Source organism: Hakea prostrata, chromosome 8 (assembly GCF_041222555.1).
Source record: "Hakea prostrata isolate BN-2017 chromosome 8, UWA_Hpros_2, whole genome shotgun sequence".
NCBI classification, from domain to species: Eukaryota; Viridiplantae; Streptophyta; class Magnoliopsida; order Proteales; family Proteaceae; genus Hakea; species Hakea prostrata.
In genome coordinates, this window is record NC_142607.1 from 13,426,030 (window position 1) to 13,445,811 (window position 19,782).

At 38.5% G+C, this 19,782-nt stretch overlaps 2 protein-coding genes across 2 annotated transcripts; one reads left to right on the forward strand and one right to left on the reverse strand.

Moving 5' to 3' along the window:
• The first annotated feature begins 5,366 nt into the window (after nt 1-5,366).
• Nucleotides 5,367-12,834, forward strand: LOC149007049 (shaggy-related protein kinase epsilon). Its single transcript, XM_089164601.1, has 13 exons — nt 5,367-5,571; nt 6,680-6,876; nt 6,996-7,088; nt 9,288-9,347; nt 9,431-9,703; nt 10,063-10,137; nt 10,214-10,270; nt 11,490-11,630; nt 11,746-11,796; nt 11,908-12,003; nt 12,084-12,167; nt 12,266-12,368; nt 12,473-12,834. The coding sequence occupies exons 2-13, from the start codon at nt 6,763-6,765 to the stop codon at nt 12,553-12,555; spliced, it is 1,230 nt and encodes a 409-aa protein (XP_089020727.1). The 5' UTR covers nt 5,367-5,571; nt 6,680-6,762; the 3' UTR covers nt 12,556-12,834.
• Nucleotides 12,835-16,271: 3,437 nt separating this feature from the next.
• On the reverse strand, nt 16,272-19,393 carry LOC149007050 (pentatricopeptide repeat-containing protein At3g03580-like). The gene has a single exon (XM_089164600.1). It carries the CDS (start codon nt 19,261-19,263, stop codon nt 17,287-17,289), a length of 1,977 nt encoding a protein of 658 aa, XP_089020726.1. The 5' UTR covers nt 19,264-19,393; the 3' UTR covers nt 16,272-17,286.
• Between the last annotated feature and the right edge of the window lie 389 nt (nt 19,394-19,782).

A 19,782-nucleotide genomic window follows, 5' to 3' on the forward strand; every position in this document is an offset into this window, starting at 1 on the left:
TAGTCTTAATTCTAGTAGTTTTGAAATAGCCATATTTGTAGTAGACATGCCAACCCTGCAACCCATATCATGAAGTATATATACATGAGGAATGAAGCCACATAACTTTCTTATTATTCTCTTTCCTCCATTAAAGATTGGGGCTGTTATTCTCATCATCTACTTCTTTTTTTTCCTCAATTATTTTGATTTACACTTTACACTTTTGGTTTTCAGTTTTGTTTATTTATGGAGTAGACTCTATGGTTGTAAATATTTCACATAAAAGCCAAGAAGACACACGTGAATGGGTCTCTCTATAGCTTGTCAAGGGCACTGATTATAACAGCTCTTCTCTTCGTCACATGCAACGTTCACGGGTTATAGTTTTCTACTTTGTCTTCTCAACTAGCAACAAATGCCCTGAAATGACTCTCTCTCTCTCTTTCTCTCTCTTCTGTGTGTGAATTCTATTATATGGTTTCTGTGTCCCATGAACAATGGAGATCTGTTACAGCTATAATCATGTGATTAAGAATCTGAAATTGTAATTGAAATGGTAAGAGATCTTAAAAAATGTTAAAAGTACGGAATTATTAATTATCAAATAGTGAGTTCAGTTTTTTTAACATTCCACATCAAATCAATCAAAAAGTACAATCTTCCATGGTACCACCTTTTTAAGAAAGGAAGTTGGAAAACCGCCTCTTGCCCACAGTTTCATTTCTTTCTCCAATCACAAAATGACCATCTAAGTAAATTTTTTTCTTAATATCATGTGGTTGATATCTTCCATGCAGAGCTGTGTTTTCTTTTCATTTTTCTGTCACATTATTTAGAAATGGGTATCTACATTTTGTTTCTCGTATAGTTTTTCATCACACTGAGATGTGAATCGAGCACATACTTCTATCAAGACAAAAAAAGCTATGCTCTTCTTGTACTCTACCACATATTCAAAAATGGGTTTCGACCTCTTAATTTAGAGAGTACAATGATCTACTCTTATGAGTAGAGAGGATCCCGACACAAGTCCATTTCCAATTCATCTTGTCGGTATTTAGAAATAAGTCGCTTTCGTCAAAAAAATTTATTTTATTTGTCAAAAATCATGTATTTCTTAAAATTATCTTCTAAATAAGATAATTGTTTACAATTCATGCAAAATGAGAATTTCCTCCACAAATTCATGCCTGATTATTTGGATATAACCAATAAAACCGGCAAAAAATATGGGGAATCTTTGATAACGTTCTATGGAAGCATAAAATTTTTAGGGCTATCATACAGATGTGACCTTAGCTAAAATCAACAAAAATGATGTGACGCTTGATTCATATTCAACATTCTGATGGTTTTATTGGATAAAATAATTTTCCAAATTCATCCATACTTCAATTTTCTTGGTTGTGTATTTTCTATTTTCTCTTTTCTAAAAAAAAATACACGAAGACACCTTACTAACTGTTTTGACATAAAATATCAAACCAAGATTGCTATTATTGTTCTTTGAAGAACTTAAATGGTTTAAAATACTGAATAGAAATGTATTATTATAAACCAACGGAGGTTGGTCCAAATGGTAAGCAGTTTGGTCCGCTTAAGCAAGGTTTCGAATCGAAATCTTGTGAATGTAAAAAATTTCCGCTGGGAGACTCACCCACCACAACCAAGTGTGCGACCCGGGTTGAACACCGGATTAGTAAGGGCAAAGCCTTAGAAATGGGAGTTGGCAAAAAAAAAAAAAACGTATTATTATATAATGTAATAGTAATCTCACATATAACAATCTGAACACTCATCCATGAAATTTTGCAACCATACAATATTGCTTATCTTCAGAAGTCTTTCCTTAGAGATAAAGTGTTGTTTTGTGGCTACAATCAATGAATATTGAAATAGACTTTAGAGAAGAAATAGTATGATTATGTAGGACCTTCTTATAGCCGTCTTCTTGTGTTTGCAGGCTCGTGAACATTGGGTCCCTCACATGAACTTCAGACATTAAATATTATAGAGCTAGGTTTTCCTTTTGTTCTTTTTCTAAATTTAGGTTTCTAGAACCATATGGCTTCCCATGAATTATTCTTTCCATTTCCATATTTATTTGCTGCTAGAAAACTAATAAATTAAACAATTAAATGCAGATCAAATTATTTATAAGTTGGTAGCAAAAGTAAGAATCATTCAACATTTCCATTCGTCAAACACCAAGATTTACGCTTCTTTTTTTTTTTTTTGGATATAAGGTTCATCTGGGCCAGCTTCGCGTGCACCACAATAACATCCTCAAGGGCGCAAGACCCCTCCGTGGGAGGTTGGGCCTTTAACCGCTTTACTAACCTACCATTGGTTGATTTATGTGGTTTACTCAACTTATCAAAATCAAAATCACTTTAGTTTTATAGGGCATGTTGAAATCCCCTGCATTTGGGTGTCTAGCTGCTGGATGTAGACCTGTAAACAGATTATTGATTGATGGTTGTCTTCTTCTTCTTTTTTAATTTTCGATTTCCAATTTTTGGTTATCAATTACAGGTTTTTGAATCCAATTATCAACCATTTTTTAGATAAAAGTGTTTAATACTTTACTCTAATTGGATATTTTCGACTTTTGATTATCTAGTTTCTGAATCCGATTATCATCAATTTTCAGAGAAAAAAATGTTAAATGCTTTACTCTCTCCCAATATTATCCAATCCAATAAGAAATTATCCAAATCCGAATCCGGTTGCTCAACAAACGGATACATATATTTTGCAGTAAGAAAAGCTTCAGATACAAACACCCTTAAATGAATTTAGAGGCGAATTTCAGTTATCCATTTATAAGCTTAGCTGGATGCACTACTTGTGGTATTCAGGAACCAACCCTAGTACCACAGGCAGAGCATCTAGCAGCTGGATGCCCATCAAACCAACCATTTGGTACATGCCCAATAATCGAAATACACATGTCAAGCATCCATGCACGACATGGTCTAAGTCATGAAGGAATTGATGAAAAGAAAATGGAAAACTAAAATAAAGAAAGCTAAAAAGCTCATGACATAGTCAACAGGAAGAAAGAGTCACGGATCAATCTAATTTCTGGTGTCACAAAGAACAAAAGAGTCTTATCTTCGTTCCCAATGTGGATCTTCTACTTCTTCTTCTGTTGTTGTTGTTGTGCATGTGATTTTTTGTTCAGCAGCTTTACGGGTGAGATCTAAAAACTGATTTCGAAATAGCAGTAGACAGGTGAAGCTGTACTCTCCCTTGTTTTGTTGCTATCTGTGGGGAACATTTAATTTAATGCCCTTCTGCAAGTCCACAGCTTTTTAACTCACGGATCTGTTTCTGCTTCCATGCCTTCCTGAATTCTTGCCGGAAATGTTTTCATTACATTAACCAAAAACACTTACTTTGAAAACTTTTGTTAATTATTTAAACACTTTCTTCTACCTCTATCCCCATTTCCCCTCCCCCAAGGAAATTAAGGTGAATGGGTTTCTCTAGTTTTCTTCTGATCACACTTTTCAATGCTTAAGATCTCCTTTAGTTGAGACACGACATGAAAAAAAATTATCAAACCAAGTAATATGAAAATTTTTAATTCATGCAAGATTCATATTATATCTGTTCCAAACAAAAAAAATTATATTATAAAATGATTTTTTTCCCTGTCATTTCTATTTGTCACTTGTGATCCAAAAGCAGCTTAATCATAAAGTTTATATTTAAATGGACATGTTTAGGGAAGAGCTAACTTTGCCAATCTAGCTCTCTCTTAATTTTCACGTGATTTTAAACGAGGTCAAAAAAGGAAAAAGGAAAAAAGTTTTCATGCGACTTAAATTATGGAAATTCCTTTAGTCCTGTCCATTTAATGCGCGAGACTGTCGGTCAAGATTTCGATCTAGCAGCCAAGAATGTTTCGTTTGACAGTCCTACACATTTAATGCGAGAGACTGTCGGTTGAGATTTCGATCTAGTAGCCAAAAATGTTTCGTTTGACAGTCCTACGCATTTAGTATGCTGGACTGAAGCAAGGTCCATAAATTATGACCAGCTCTCACCACACTTTTTGGAGTTGAATTGGCATTTTCAAGGGTAGAGAATTATGCTTCATTCACATATTTTCATTGCATATTTAAGAAGAAAATTCATTTATAGTTTACTAATCCACCTCTAATTGTTTAATCAATTTTTTCCCTTTATTTCTTTAACATAGATCGTCTAACGTGGCCCATACTGAAAGTAATAAAGCTCACTAAACACCCTGGCTCCAAAGATACAAGGGGTTGAACTAAAGATCTCGCACCTCCTCAAGCAATCTTTCCTTGGTATCTTAACCAAGGTTGAAAGTATCTCACGATACTATACGATACTAGTTGATACATATCTATATTTGACACAACCAATACAATACATCTCGATACGTCTCTACTGAATTGCACTAAAGTACATTAATCAAAACAATACAATACTCAATACGGGACGATACATCTCTTATTATCACATGACTGATACAATACTCGATACCAATACTTTAAACCTTGGATTCTTAACTAATCCCTTGAAGTTGAATCCTTTTGTATTGCCATTTTTCTTTGGGTGAAGAATTGTATATGTAATGCTTCATGGCACTCATAGCCGGACTCCAACATGGTTATAAACCTCAAGGAGTTGATTTAATTGGCAAAAACCAATGCTTCATAGTATGAACTCAAAAGTTCGAATCTCCTTGAGACCTGGGGCAAAACTCTGTTGTTTATTTAAACACTTATAAAACTACCCTTGAAGATGTAGTCGAAGCACACATGACCTCGGGTCCAGAAGAGAAAAAAGCACAATTGGATGGGCTAGGCTGGATAGGCCCAAGCCCACGGCTCGTTTATGACAGTAGTTGTAGCCCAAGGACCATATAGAGCCTAGGGTGGGCCAAGAGATTCCGACGTGGTTGATTACTTAAAGCCCAGGACCTAGACCTTATCCATTGGCCCACTCAGCAAACCCTGGATTATCCTTTATCAAATGTTGTTGTCAATAGGGGTAATATGGTAATGTCAGAATTTATATATTCTACTGAAAAAGTCTGAAACACTGGAAGGATATTAATTTATTAACGGCCAAAGAGTCTACCATTTTAGACCGGTAATTTGACATCTGACACAGATCTGACGGTGCAGAATCAACAAGTAGCGAGGGGAAAGCAATCATGTAATGTAGGCCCCACCAGTTCATAAAGATGTCGGCGTGAGTTCTACTCAGCATCGTAATAAACTTTTCGAATCAACGCATGCCACGTGTCGCACTCGAAGCATGTGTGAAGTCATTGTCAAGACATTAAAAACCGTTTTTTAAATTGAATATAAGAAATCTGCTGCGTCCGCTTTGCTCGAACTACGTGATATAAAAATTGGGAACAGGAGTTACAGTACGAACTCTTTGGTCAAAGCTGCAAGAAAGATCTCTGAAGGTGTGAAGACCTGTTTCTTTTTAATTTTTCTTCTCTAGGGTTTCTGCATTTCTTCTTTGCCTGGGATTACTGGTCGAAGCTTCAATTTCACTTTTTTTATGGTGGAAAATGGTAGAAATTTACAGCTTAAGGTATGTCTCTCTGCAATTTTCTAGCGGTTTTGACATGGATTGCTCGCTTGTCGTTTCATGTCTGATTTTTGTCTTGTCGTTGTTACTATTGTCGTTTTAGGGTTCTTTATATGCTTCTTCAAAATTAGGGAAAATCTCTAAGATATTACTGGTTTTTCTCTTAGTTTGAGTGTGCTTGTGCTTGATCGGTTAACTGGACTATATTAGTTCTGATTTTCTGTTTTCATGATAGTATCTCCTAGTGGGATGACTGAAACTGCGTGTATAATGGCTTTCCATGGGATGCTTGAATATTTGCGTTGGTGTGTTTATGTCTGTTCTGGAAACTAAAGGACGGTTAAATGCCTCTTTTTTCTTCTTTTATGTGGGTTGAATGGTTTTTCATAGTGAGTTGGGTGATAAATTCCGCCATTTTTCAGAAAAGCCAGGACTTTTGTCAAGAAAACTTACATAAGACTACAAACAACTTTGATGTAAATGCTCGGCTCTTTGTATACGGCATTTGCTGGTTTCAAGCTTGAATTTTTTTTAGATGGAAGAGATACGAGGATTGGATATATTCATGCTCAATTGACCTGGAATGAGAATGATACAAGCACAAGAGCGCGAAGAGGAAAAATAATGAGGGGAAAACAAAAGAAATAAAATATGATAGAAGATAGATATGCTTCATAGAAGCAAGTGCCTGGCACACGAGAATTTCTAGATAGAGTTCTTCATTTCACATTCTATGAACTAATTTGCATTATTACCCAAAAAAATAATAATAATTTGCATAAGGATGGCAACACTAAAAAGACATTGCTGTCTTTTGTTTGCTTTTAAACAATTTCTGTGCTGCCATTCCCAAAGTGATTCTGATTTTGAATAAATTTAAAAGACTTATTGGAAGGAACAATTTTTCTGGTTAAATAGGAATGTCCTAAAGTCGATAAATGCCAGATTTCATACTTTGCTGTCTGTGGCCTACAAGTGCTAAAACCAGAGGCTGAGGCTTCAATTGTTGAATCAACATAGAATCAGTTATCAGCCATCAAATTGAGCTGAGAATGTCCTTATTAGTTGTAAAATGTTAGCTAATGTCTCCTGTGTACTTTTTCCTATTTAGGTTCAAGGATGGTTTTCTTTGAGCTGAGGGAGGGAATCATCTTTTGAGCTAGAGAAATACTGCTCCTGTGTGTCGTGAACAATATGGCTTCTGCTGGCATAGCTCCTTCTTCAGCTGTTGGAAAGTTTGGTGGCAATATTATGTCTGTTGATAAACTTCCGGAGGAAATAAATGAGATGAAAATCAGAGATGATAAGGTTGAATTTAATGTCCTTTATTTCGTTGAGGGAGGTTTGCACAGTTTGTGTAGAGAATCCCCTCTAAGCTTTTATGTTTGCCTTTTACAATTTATGTGCGCACACTTTTTTTGTGGTAGGAAATGGAAGCTACTGTAGTGGATGGAAATGGAACTGAAACAGGTCACATAATTGTAACAACAATTGGTGGTAGAAATGGCCAACCAAAACAGGTATATGCTCATTGCTCTTATTAGTGTTTCTAGTTTACAGTTCACCTTCTGTTAATTCTCTGGGTTGAAACTAATACAATCGATGCACAGTGAAAGTGAACCCTCTAGAGCAGGTGGAGTTTTTTTAAGGTAACCCCCCCCCCCCCCCAAAAAAAAATAAATAAATAAAAAAATAAAATCATATATCAGGAAAATCAACTTTGGGGCAAAATCTTTACCTTAGATTGGTAGTTCTCATGCAAATCATTTTTAGAAAAACATAGCATTGGAAATGTCTGGCATACATGGAAATGCTGTTGCTAGAAATGGACCATCTTCCATGAAGAGGTATCACATGCTATAGATGTTAGATAAGAAACAACCCAAAACAATCATTGGTGAGAGAAACTCAATGTTGTGTTGGGAGGAGGAGGCAAGGTCAATGGACTTATCCGGGATAACAAGCAGTTGGAGATGACCTTTTTTAATTGGTTCAATTCAATGAAGTCTCCTTCTAAGCTCTACAGTCATTGTAAGGGATTTAGATGTATGGACAGCTCAAGATCTTTTACTAGCAAGACTTCGACTAAAACTGAAAAATGAAAGGTTGATTTTTTTTATTTTTTGGGGTTCTTGTACTTTGAAAAGTATGGGCTAAGAAATGGGTTGTTGCAAGAAATATTGTTGTAAGATGGGAGGAGTTAACAATATATAATTGATTTAAAGGATTAAGGTTTACAATCCAACACTTCGTCCCTTAAATCCCAAATTTTTTTGGCAATCATAAGGTCAACGATTTTATGAGCTGGGAATTTAATTGCTTGAATAAAAATATCCATTTCCATGACTTACAGATACGATCTATAAAGGTTTTCCCATTGTTGTACAGAAACTTTTAACTCCCTTAGGGCCTGTTTCTTTACTTGAGTCTGGAGATTTCAAAAATCTAGAGATTTCAAATTTATGGAGTCATGGTTCATTAAATTAACTGTTTGGTCAGCCTGAATCTTTGGAATGAAATCTATAAATTCATCCTGAAAAAACATCTATGGAGTCATGGTTCAAATGTTAGCGCTTTTATAGTAGGGGTGAATCCAGATATTTCACCTCATATCCATAAATCTACAAATTCATGTTTTTAGTGTAAAAAGGTGAATCCCTAGATTTCATGAATCCAAGGATTCACACAACCAAACGGGTATAAATCTCCCTTTTGTGACTCCAAAGATTTCAAATCTCTAGATTCATGTAACCAAACATGCCCTTGAATTATTTGGAGATTAAATGAACACTTAACTTAATTTGGACAAAACCTAGAAAGAGAAATAAGATTTAACAGATAATCATAGTTTATTGACTATGTCATATATATTATATGTTAGGATCTTCTGTATCATGTCAGTATCTTGTTATGTCAAAACCCCCAATTTCTTACACCGTGAATACTAGGTGTCAACATATGTCTGGGTCTGGGTTACTTTGGCTCGGGTCAAGACGATGAAAATTAATTTCAGTTATATCAGTGGTACTTTGTCTCACAAATGCCTAACTTGGGAGAGCATCTTCTAGATCAATTTGCATTCCTAACTCAGATTGGGCTGGATGTCCTCTTACCTGCTACATTGTATATCTTCTTTGGCTCTAATTGCATCATTTCAAGTGCTAAAAGGCTAATATTGACATCTGCTGAGACATTGAAGCATCACAATCTCAGCCAGTTACATCATTTTATGATAATACCAGTGCCTTATACTTGTCTGTATTCATCATTATATGAAGCCTTCATATCTAACCATAGTCTGATAATTGTTTTCTAAAGACTATAATTTGCATGTTCATTCTGGTAGCTGAACTGTTTTGGCATTAGAGTGAGCAATGTGCAATACTTTTTCCCTTGATTCATTTTTCTGTCAATTGCTGAAAATGAAATGAAATTTGTAAAAAATCAAAGTTAACCAAATCCAATAATTGAAGATGACTGATGAATCTTTAAATTAATGTATGCCTCTCAGATACCCAACTGACTAATTAACTTGTATAATGTATTTTTCTTTGACAAATAACCCAATAGCCATTGACATTTTCCCTTTAGCAATAGAGATATGAAAAAATTAAAACATATGTTAACACAATGACAGAATTTGTGTATTCCTACAGTAAAATGGAATTTTGTCAATGTATCATGGATTGTATCTCAAGTTTTCCTTATATGTGCCTCAGACAATAAGTTACATGGCCGAGCGCGTTGTTGGACAAGGGTCATTTGGAATTGTATTTCAGGTCTTATCTTATACTCTGGTTGGCAATCAGTTCCTTCAAGTCATTATTTATTTCTGTTCAGCCCAGCTAATCTCATTTGGCAGGCAAAATGCCTAGAGACAGGAGAAACTGTAGCAATCAAGAAGGTTTTACAAGATAAGAGATACAAGAACAGAGAGCTGCAGACAATGCGCCTTCTTGATCACCCCAATGTTGTGTCACTCAAACACTGCTTCTTTTCAACAACGGAGAATGATGAGCTTTATCTAAATTTGGTGCTTGAATTTGTACCTGAGACAGTTTATCGCGTAGGAAAACACTACAGTCGGGCAAATCAGAGAATGCCTCTGATATATGTCAAGCTCTATACTTACCAGGTACTTAACGGAGTATCAGAATCCTGATGTGTTAACTTTGTTAGAATGAGTTCTGCTTTTTCTGCTTGAGTAACATTTCTTGTTTCTTGGAACAACTGATGTATAGTTCATCAAATAGGTTTATTTTGTAATGCCATAATCACAAGGTAGAGGTAGGATGAAATTAAAATGTTCTAGAAACACATGATTCTGTTTGGTTTGATCATTACAGTATTCTATATTTCATGATTAATAACTTTTGAGTGATCTTATAATTACCTTAACTCTTCTAGTATTTTCCTCTTTAATTCTTTATAATTATTGCTATATTTTCTAATCACTTTGTAGGAATGTATCTAACTTTTGATAACTAATGACAGATTTGTAGGGCGTTGACATACATCCATGGGGGTATAGGAGTTTGCCACAGAGACATTAAACCCCAGAATCTGCTGGTTTGTTCAGAACCATAGGTCCTTCCCTCTTAGTGATTAGATGCTCCTTACTGATACCCTTTTTTCTCCTCTGCAGGTTAATCCCCATACTCACCAGGTCAAACTTTGTGACTTCGGCAGTGCAAAAGTGCTGGTAGGATATTTGCTTGTTCTGTGTTTAGTGAGTTTTGTTTACTTATTTAAGTAATTCATTTGTTCTTGTAGACATTCTAAATATTAAGATGGATACTATTTCAAAGTGCCAAAATTCCTGCATCATTATATATCACAACAGGTGAATTGTTTTGGGAATTAGTTGGTGATTCCATCTAATGGCTGTGTTATTCAGGAGCTCCTTAGATAAAATTTCATTGATATCATTATAGGGCCTAGTTTCCAATATGTAAATCTTATTTTGATGCTTATTGCATCACTTGTTGCTTGTGGACATTTAACTGTGTGATAGAAACAGAGAGTTGATATCTTTGTGCATGCACACTTGCGTGTGTCCATGCTCCATAGAGTGGCATTTTTGCTTGTCATGTTTGACTATTTTGTCTTATACTTCAGAGAAAACAACAGAGATTGCCTTGCTGTGCCTGCTTCTAGTTGAATGAGCATTGGTTTTGCATGTGTTATTGTAATCATATGTCATGTTTCTGTATCTTATAATCTAAAATGATCTTCGTCTATCTTCTTTGTCTTTTTTTTTATTTTTTATTTTTTTTATATATATTTTAAATTTTTTTTTTTTTTTACTTTTTTTCTCTTTTTTTTTTTTTTTTTTTTTTTTTTTTTTTAACATTTTTCATTTGTTGGAATAGAGAGTATTCTACTCCAGTACCCAAACTTTCATGTGTGGAAAGTGATGTGGCAATTACAATCATATGGATGATCTAAGTAATGGTGAGGATTGCGTATCAGTGGAGTTTCAGATTTAACTGCAATAGTATCCCATACTGTGTATATCCAAGTACACTCTTTGCATTTGTAGAGTTTTTCTGGGGTTCTTGTAAATTCTTCAATGCTTTATTTTGCTGCTTGGCAAACACTTTCTGGGTTGAAACTTGACGTGTGAGCAGAAGATCTTCAGGCATTGAAATTTTAGATTTACCCAATGTGCCCCATGGCATAACATGGGGTCCTCACCCACTGGTGTGAAGAACCCATCCCTCTTTTGAGAAAATACTTGAACTGTGCATACACCCTTAAGTTCTACTGTTGTCAGGTTCTCTTTACTTAAATTTTGTTTTCTTGTTTTTACACTTATGCATGGGGGCACTGTTTACGTTCTTGATTCTTGATGTTTTTGTTTGGGTCTCTCTTTCTGCATACCCATAGCTGTTTGTTTATTCTGCCACCATTCTTGACAGGTCAAAGGCGAGCCAAACATATCATACATTTGCTCACGTTATTATCGGGCACCTGAATTGATATTTGGGGCAACAGAGTATACGACTGCAATCGACATTTGGTCCGTAGGTTGTGTCCTTGCTGAGCTGCTTCTTGGACAGGTTTTTTTTCCCTGGAAGCTACATGCGTCTTTCTTTTCTTTTTGTGAAGTAAATATTCCGGTTTAAGCATTGAAATTTTCTTTGTTTCAATTCTATTTGTGCCAAATTTGGGTAGCCTCTCTTTCCAGGGGAGAGTGGTGTCGATCAGCTTGTTGAGATAATTAAGGTAAAAGTTTCTTGTGCCTATGAATGGTAGAATAATTTTTAGGGAGAACTGATCTTCTGATTGGCTCGTTGGCAAATTCTAATTTCTTGATGTAACCCCTTTTACTGATAGGTACTTGGAACACCTACTCGTGAAGAGATCAAATGTATGAATCCAAACTATACAGAGTTTAAGTTCCCACAAATTAAAGCTCATCCTTGGCACAAAGTGAGTACCTCTTATCCCATTTATTACATGCATTAGGCTGTCTGGCTTTATATGAATGTACTTATAAGTTTATTTGTTAGATATTCCACAAGCGCATGCCCCCAGAAGCAGTAGATCTTGTTTCCAGACTTCTTCAGTACTCACCAAATCTGCGGTGCACTGCTGTGAGTATTTCCAGTTTCTGATAACATTCTTCTACAAGGTCCCCCAATCATTGATGGTAATGGTGCATTATATGATTTCATTTTGTATATTAATGCAGTTGGAAGCTCTTGTGCATCCATTTTTTGATGAACTTCGTGATCCTAATACTCGTCTCCCTAATGGACGCCCTTTGCCTCCACTTTTTAACTTTAAACCCCAAGGTTCTTTCATTCTTCATTGATCTGCGTTTATCTGTTTTTATTTCTGCTTCACTGCCTCTCAACATCTTTGAGTCTTTGTTCCAACTAATGATACAAATATGCAGAGCTGAAAGGAGCATCTCTAGAACTTCTGGCAAAACTGATACCTGAACATGCTCGCAAGCAATGCCCCTTCCTTGGTTTCTGATCACAATTCACAAGTACTTGATAAAAGGTGTGGAGCTGTTGTGCTTGTGTATCATGTATCTTCACAGTTGAGCTTGAAGGAAGGAAGACCCCCTACTTGTTCTTTATTTCGGTATTTTCACATCCTCCCTTTTGTTGAATAGAAATGTCTCTGAATATGGGAATTGTTAATCTTGTTTTACCCAAGTATAGCTGATTATCATCAAGGAAAAAGAAAACACCAATTAATTGGAGATATTTGTTATTGATATTTTGGATCTTATGAATCTTTATTGTGACATTTTCTTGTCATGGTGTGTTGTTAGACTCCATTTGTGATCACCCATCACTGTATACACTTATTTACAAAGCGAAGTCTCAATGACTCCAGCACAGGCCTTTCTTCAGTTATTTGCAGAAGCCTATGGACGGATAAGAAAGGCTTCACTGCTTTAGCCATCCTGTGGGAGTCATTTACCTGATCAGTGGGTCACAACAATTTATTTTGGAGCCCTTATATTATGTTTTTTGGCTACAACTATTGGTGGAACTGAATAGTTGGAAATCTGTTTGCATTTTTTTTTTCTCTCTTCTGGTTGTTGTTGGATGAGTAAATGATTCATTAACCAAAAGGAGGGGGGGGGGGAGAGAACATCAAGGAGCAAATGGCAGAACCCTACCAAAGCCAACAAGGCCCTAAGGAAAAACCAGGCAGAGTAACAAAGACAAGGCACTAAAACCAAGACCATATCCAAGATAAACTCAAGGAACAAAATTAATTTCTATTTTTCTTCTTCTTCATAGAAGACTTGAGCTCAACAATGAAATCTTCATCGAGGTGGTGACACCTTTTGGTAGAGTGGTTGCTTTTCCCGCTATATTGAAGCAGAGGGGAAGGGGTTTCTGATGTTTTCAACATTTTCAATGCCTGAAGAGTCCGTGTTGCTGGCTGCAACTACAGAAATAGGAACAAGATTAGACTTTGGAGCTGCAATCAAAGGGACAAGGGAGGAAGAGGACGAGAAAAGGGGGGAGAAGGAGCCCTGACCAAGGTAGGGGCGAAGAGGTCTGAAGGAAGGGGAGAGATGAGAAGACTGAAGGACAAAGAGAGGCAGTTGGGCCAAGGGGAAGAAGAAAAGGAGAGGTGCAAAGGAGGGTTAGAGGGGTGGTAAGGGATGTAGGAGGAGAGGGGAGGGTATGGGAGGGACAAGGGGGAGAGAGAGCAATGGAATGGGCCGAAGAATTGGAATATGGTCAAGAGGGGAAGTGGACGTGGGGTAAGCTGAGAGAGAGATGGAGATGGGCTGGGTTGCCCTGAGAAAGGGAGAAGAGAGAAGGGTGGTGCCCCCCCTGGTTGGAGGAGAAAGGGAGAAGAGAGAAGGGTTTGGGTTCATTAAAGAGGGGGCATCTTAGATGTGGGTTAGAAGGTGGGGAAGAGAGGGAGTTGGGGGGCACCAGCTAGGAAAGGAGGTGGTAAAAAGTGGGTGAAGGGATGGGTTGGCCCAAGTTGGGAAAGGCTGATGGGTTGGGGGACTTCTCAGGATGGGGAATCAAAGAGGGGTCACAGGTTTGGGTTAAAGAATAGGAAAGAGAGACACATGGGGCTTAGCTGAGAATGGAGGTTGTGAGAGGGAGGAGAAGAAATGGGTTAGGCTCCAACTGGGAAAGGGTGTCGTGGGAAGGTGGAGAAGGGTTGGGGGTGCACCCCACAAGGGAAAGAAAGTTAGATGTGGGGGGGGGGGGTCACAAAGGCGAAGATTGGAGGAGGCAATGTAGGGTTTAGAAGGAAGAATGGGTGGAGGATTGTAGAGGGCCAGGTCCTAAAATGGACTCTTGGGGCAATGTGCAAGCAACAAGCATAGGGCCAATACAAGGAACGAGCAAGGTCCAAAGCTAGTTCTGTGGCAGTCGCCAATACTGCGTCGGACGGGGCAAAGGGCGGAGTAGCGGTGGTGCTTAACAGGTGGGTTGACCAGCTGGAAAGCAACTGTGATGGCAACGACGGCGAGTTCTTCTACAGCCATAGGTCATTGTAGAAGTGTACAACTCATGGATGGAGCAAGAGTGGCAACTGAGAGAGTTGAGGCAGTTCCAGCAATGATGGCAGGATTGTTGATGGCCATCAAAGGAGTTGAGGTCTGAGAGGAGATGGAGTCTAGTTGTGACCAAAGAACAAAAATTTCACACAATGAGGGTGTAGCTAGTTGTATGTTACAGGTAAAGCCATCATCATCATTAGCAGAGATGAGGGAGGGCAAAGGCTTGGATGCTGGGATATCAACATAGATGCAGGCAAATGACAGACGATCCATTTTCAGTGTTCAGAGCATTAGAAGGGAGGGGAAATTCAATGACTGAGGCAATCCTACTCAGGCATTTTGCATTCCAGAGTCCCAAAGTTAAACTAGGCAGGTTGATCCACAAGGGTGTTGAAGTCAACCTTTGGAGAAGAGATGATCGTTCCCATTGCTGGAGAAAGATGGGCATATTGCCAATGTACCATGGGGATCCATCAAGGGTCCTGTTTTTCTCAGCAGGGGAGGAAAATTTGAATAAGAAGGTGCCATTATCTAGTAGATAGATCTCCCGGCTACCTTGGATGCACCACTGTTTGGAGACAGAGGACTCAAACTACATTGTAGGGGTGGGACGGTGTCCAAGGAACTGCCGAATCAAGGCAGATTTTCAATGTGAGATATGTGGTTCAAGAGCAGAAGGGCAATGGGCAAGAAGTGAGGAGTCTGAAGGTGTTGGTGGAATGAAGGAGAGGTTCAGACCAGAGGGCTGGTCATGGGAGTGGATCAGTGAAAAGGGTGGACCAGGGTTTGGGGTTTGCAGGGTTGAATCATGTAGAAGGAGCAGCAGTGAGAGAAGTTTTTTGGGGGGGGGGGGCGGAGAGGGGACAGGGGGATCCATTGCTCATCTTCTCATCGCTCTCTTCCTTTCCCTTATTAATTCTAATTACATCTCTCTCTCTGGTTCAGTTTGTGTTAGTATCCATTTAATGGAATATATAGTCGAAAAATTAGTTCTCCTGAACTGAGTCTGCTTGAAGCTAATCGGATGTGGATGTGAATACTACAATTTCAGGTTGGACATCATTATGTGGTTGAAAATTTGAGTATGATTCCAGAAATATGATTATAAAACAGTTCTATATATTACAAATAACATCAATTTATCTTAAACTTCAACATCAACCTTAATGGGGTCGTTAGTTCAACATTTGCATCTGCTTTATCTTCTACTCTGGGTCTCTGCTGCTCGCCTGCTCGACATGGAGGGTGGTGTTAACTTTGTCTCTCTAGGCTCAGGACTCTAATTCTTCAATTTCTACTTGTGTTGCAAATTGATTGTAAAATATCTGTTTTCAAATTCGTATTCTTGTTTAAGAGGAACTGTATTTTAAGAATCAAACTTTAGAAGCCACCAGCAATGTATGAAAACCGAGCAAAAGCAAATGTCTAGTTATTCAATTTGAATTTGATCAGCTCACATTGTAGACTACATCAGAAGAATTCTTTAACCATGGTTCGATCATTCAGCTTGATTTATTCAGTAATTTGACAATACCAAGTTTTTCTCATGAGAAAATTTGATAATACCAAGTAGCATTAACCACAATATACTCGAGACCATGCCATGATACCCAGTAACCAAAACAACTTCACAAGATAAACCCAAAAAAAGGTCAGAACCCATATAAACAAAAACTACTCAACTGGTGACATTGTAATTTCAATGTAATTCGCGTCCGTCTAATCAATTGAACCAGATTAGAAAAACTATCGACATCTTTTTGGTTATTGACATCAAAAACGATAATTTTACATACTTTTCAGAAAGAGCTACGGGGAGAACTTGAGGATGGAAATGAATCTCTTGGGTAGATTGAAAAAATGCAGCCAAAAGTCCGCACATGAGTTCAGTTTACACAAGTGAATGATCAAAAGTTCATCCAGCGAACCCTCTTGCTATCTCCAAAATCTCAGTGGTAACTGGTAAGGCTCAAGCATGCCACGGCACCTTGAATGTGACTTTTATCAGTTGAGTGGCCACCTTAGAATCTGAATTCACTTGAAGCTGCATGAAGTGTAGCTCCCTGGCCTTACAAAGTTCCACCTTAATAGCCATGAGTTTGGTGTACAAAATGTTCACCCTGCTAGCCATCCCCGCTACGGCAAATTCTGGTTTGGCATGGCAGGCAAAGACCAATGACACTGTAACCCCCCAAGACACCACGCTGCAACCCATCGCAGTATAGAGAAATCTGGCCTTCTGGTGCAAGCATTATCTGGTACCCTCCTCTTTGTACCCCATGAAGCACCTGTGTTTCCCTCACTATGCAAGCCAGGACCGAATGAGCCCATTTTTAAATACCCGAAAAGGTCCATGACTATCTCACATGATTCATCAGTGTCTTCCCAAGGAAATGCTAAGTCACCCAGTTCAGTTCCTCCGTCTAGGTGGGGAGGATCCTTGAAATCCCCTTCCAAATCACTACAGAAAATGAGCACCTAAATCAAATTCATTACATAGAACACAGGTTGTCGATTGTGGCATTCCAAGTGACCAGTCCAACTGTAAGCAGATATTTATAATTCACCCATTCGCCAAAAGTTTTCAATGATATAATACCCTTTTCTTCTTACTGGGTTTCCAGATTTACCAGATACTGCCATCAAGTAGAACTCCTTTCTCATTTTGAAGAGCTACTCTGTAACTTGTTAGTCTATACAGAGTCAAGGATAGGCTAAGTGTTCATCTCAATCCAACTGTAGCCAATGTCCTTCCTGCTCTTCCTTCTCCATAAGGTTTCTCTAATTTTTACTGCAGTATCTGGATCCCCAAGTTCAGAATAAAACCTCACGGTCTGTAGATAAGCTGCAGGATCATCTGGATTGAACTCCAAAAGAGCTTTTGCTGCTCTCCTCCCCACCTTTTCATTTCGGTGGACTTTGCAGCTCCTTAACAGTGAGCTCCACATTACTGAATCACCCTTGATTGGAGCAAGTCTCAGTAGCTCTTCTGCTTCCTCCAACAAGCCTGCTCGGCCAAGAAGATCAACCATACATGAATAGTGCCTTTGGTCCGGACACAGGCCATGACCTGATCTCATTGCCTCAAATACCAACTGACCTTCTCTTACCAAACCAGAGTAATTGCAGCCCGTTAACACACACAAGAATGTTATGGCATCAGGCTCCACACCCTGCTGAATCATGGCCTCAAATGTCTCTAGGCCCTCTCTACCCATACCATTCCGAGCAAATCCACCAATGATTGAAGTGAAACAGTATGTGTTCAGAACTGGAATATGTTTGAAGACCCTGCACGAAAGTTCGATATGGCCACATCTTGAATACGCATCAATCAAAGAACATGAGACCGCTACATCAGATTCAAATCCCAACTTTACTACACAGCCATTCAGCAGCGTGCAGCTTGTCAAACTCACCAAGGCAGATGATGATAATGCCTTCAGTGTAATGGAAAAAGTGACTTGATCCAATTCCATTCCCTCATCAATCATCAACCTAAACATCTCAATTACATCCTTAATGGCGCCATAATTTAACAAAGAAGTCATAAGTGAGTTGCAACACTCCAATGTTCTTTCAGTACTTTCCTCGAACAAGGACACTGAGCTCTCCATTTCACCACACTTCCCATACATGTCAATTAGTGCAGATCGAACGTAGACATTTCCATGATCAAATCCCAGTTTCAGAACATAAGCATGAATCTGCTTTCCTAATTGAGGAGTCTCTGTTCTGCTAGCTAAATTTAATAATGCAACAAATGAACGAACAGAAGGCTTCTTTCCCCATAAGTGCATCCGAGTAAAGAACTCAAGAGCTTCAGGCAAGAAACCCTGATCAGCATAAATCGATATAATTGAGTTCCAAGAAATTATGTCATCCTCAGGGATGATTTGGATTGACTTTTTTGCGTCAATCAAGCTTCCACAACTTGAGTAAAGATCCACCAAAGCATTGGCAGCAAACAGGTTTGACTGCAACAATCCAATCTTGATCACATAGCAATGAAGCTGCTTTCCGTTATCCAAGTACTCGCTGATCCCACATGCATGGATCAGATAACATAAAGTAACGCAACTTGGTTTGATGCCATCTAATTTCATCCTCTGATACAACTCCAACAACTCATCTGAACGACCTAACCAACAAAGCCCGCGGAGAACCACATTCCATGTGGCTAAATTCCTCTCCGGCAATTCATCGAATAACTTCAGAGCAATGCAATGGTTGGCAGACGACAAATACAAATTAACGAGCGCAGACCCAACAAACAAATTCGAATCCAACCCAAGTAAAATCACCCTGCAATGCACCTGATAGCCTTCTCGGTGAAACCCGGCATTGCTACAGATAGCCAAAACGGTAGAAAATGTTGATGAGCTTTCTCTAACACCATGAGAAACCATTACCTTGTATAAATCAAGGGCCGTTAGTGGAAATCCATGGCGAGCATGAGCAAAGATGATCAGATTCCATGAGATAACATCGCGTGCTGGCATAGATTCAAACAACTGGACGGCTGAATCGAAGTGACCAGCTTTCATCAATTCACTAAAAGACCGATTGTAGAAGTAAACGTCTTCATGGGCGCTCCTTTTCAGGGCGGAGGTAGTGATAACTCTTACGAAAGATTGAATATTTCTTGTTCGCAGTGATAAGAGAATATTCAAATTCCAATGGGTTCTCATCTGATACGCAGTCAAATCAAATATATGATCACATGGAGGATCAGCACGAAGAACGCAAGAACCTCCAAGAGGTTGGCGGGGTATTTCGTCTGGATATATTCATCGACTCCTGAAAAGAGCGGGAACTAGAAGAAAGAGACCCGCGGTTTTGCCACGCAACCAACGGAAATGGTGGTAGTTGCACTTGCACACAACCCAGTGGGTCCCCTCCTAACGTGTGAGATCGGACAAAATGAGTCCGAGAACAAGGGGTCCGGATCAGCTCCCCCCACAGTTCCTGACCACACAAAACAGTGGGGCCCAGTTGAAAAACACTTTTTGGAAAAAACAAAAAAAAAAATTTAAATTTCATCCGTGGCCCCACTGTTCTTTGTGTGGTCAGGAACCCAACACTTTTTGGAAAAAATTAAAAAAAAAAATTTAATTTCATCCGTGGCCCCACTGTTTTGTGTGGTCAGGAACCCGACGGGGTGCGGATCTGGATTCGAGAATAAGCCCCAGTAGTAGGTCTCCCATGGG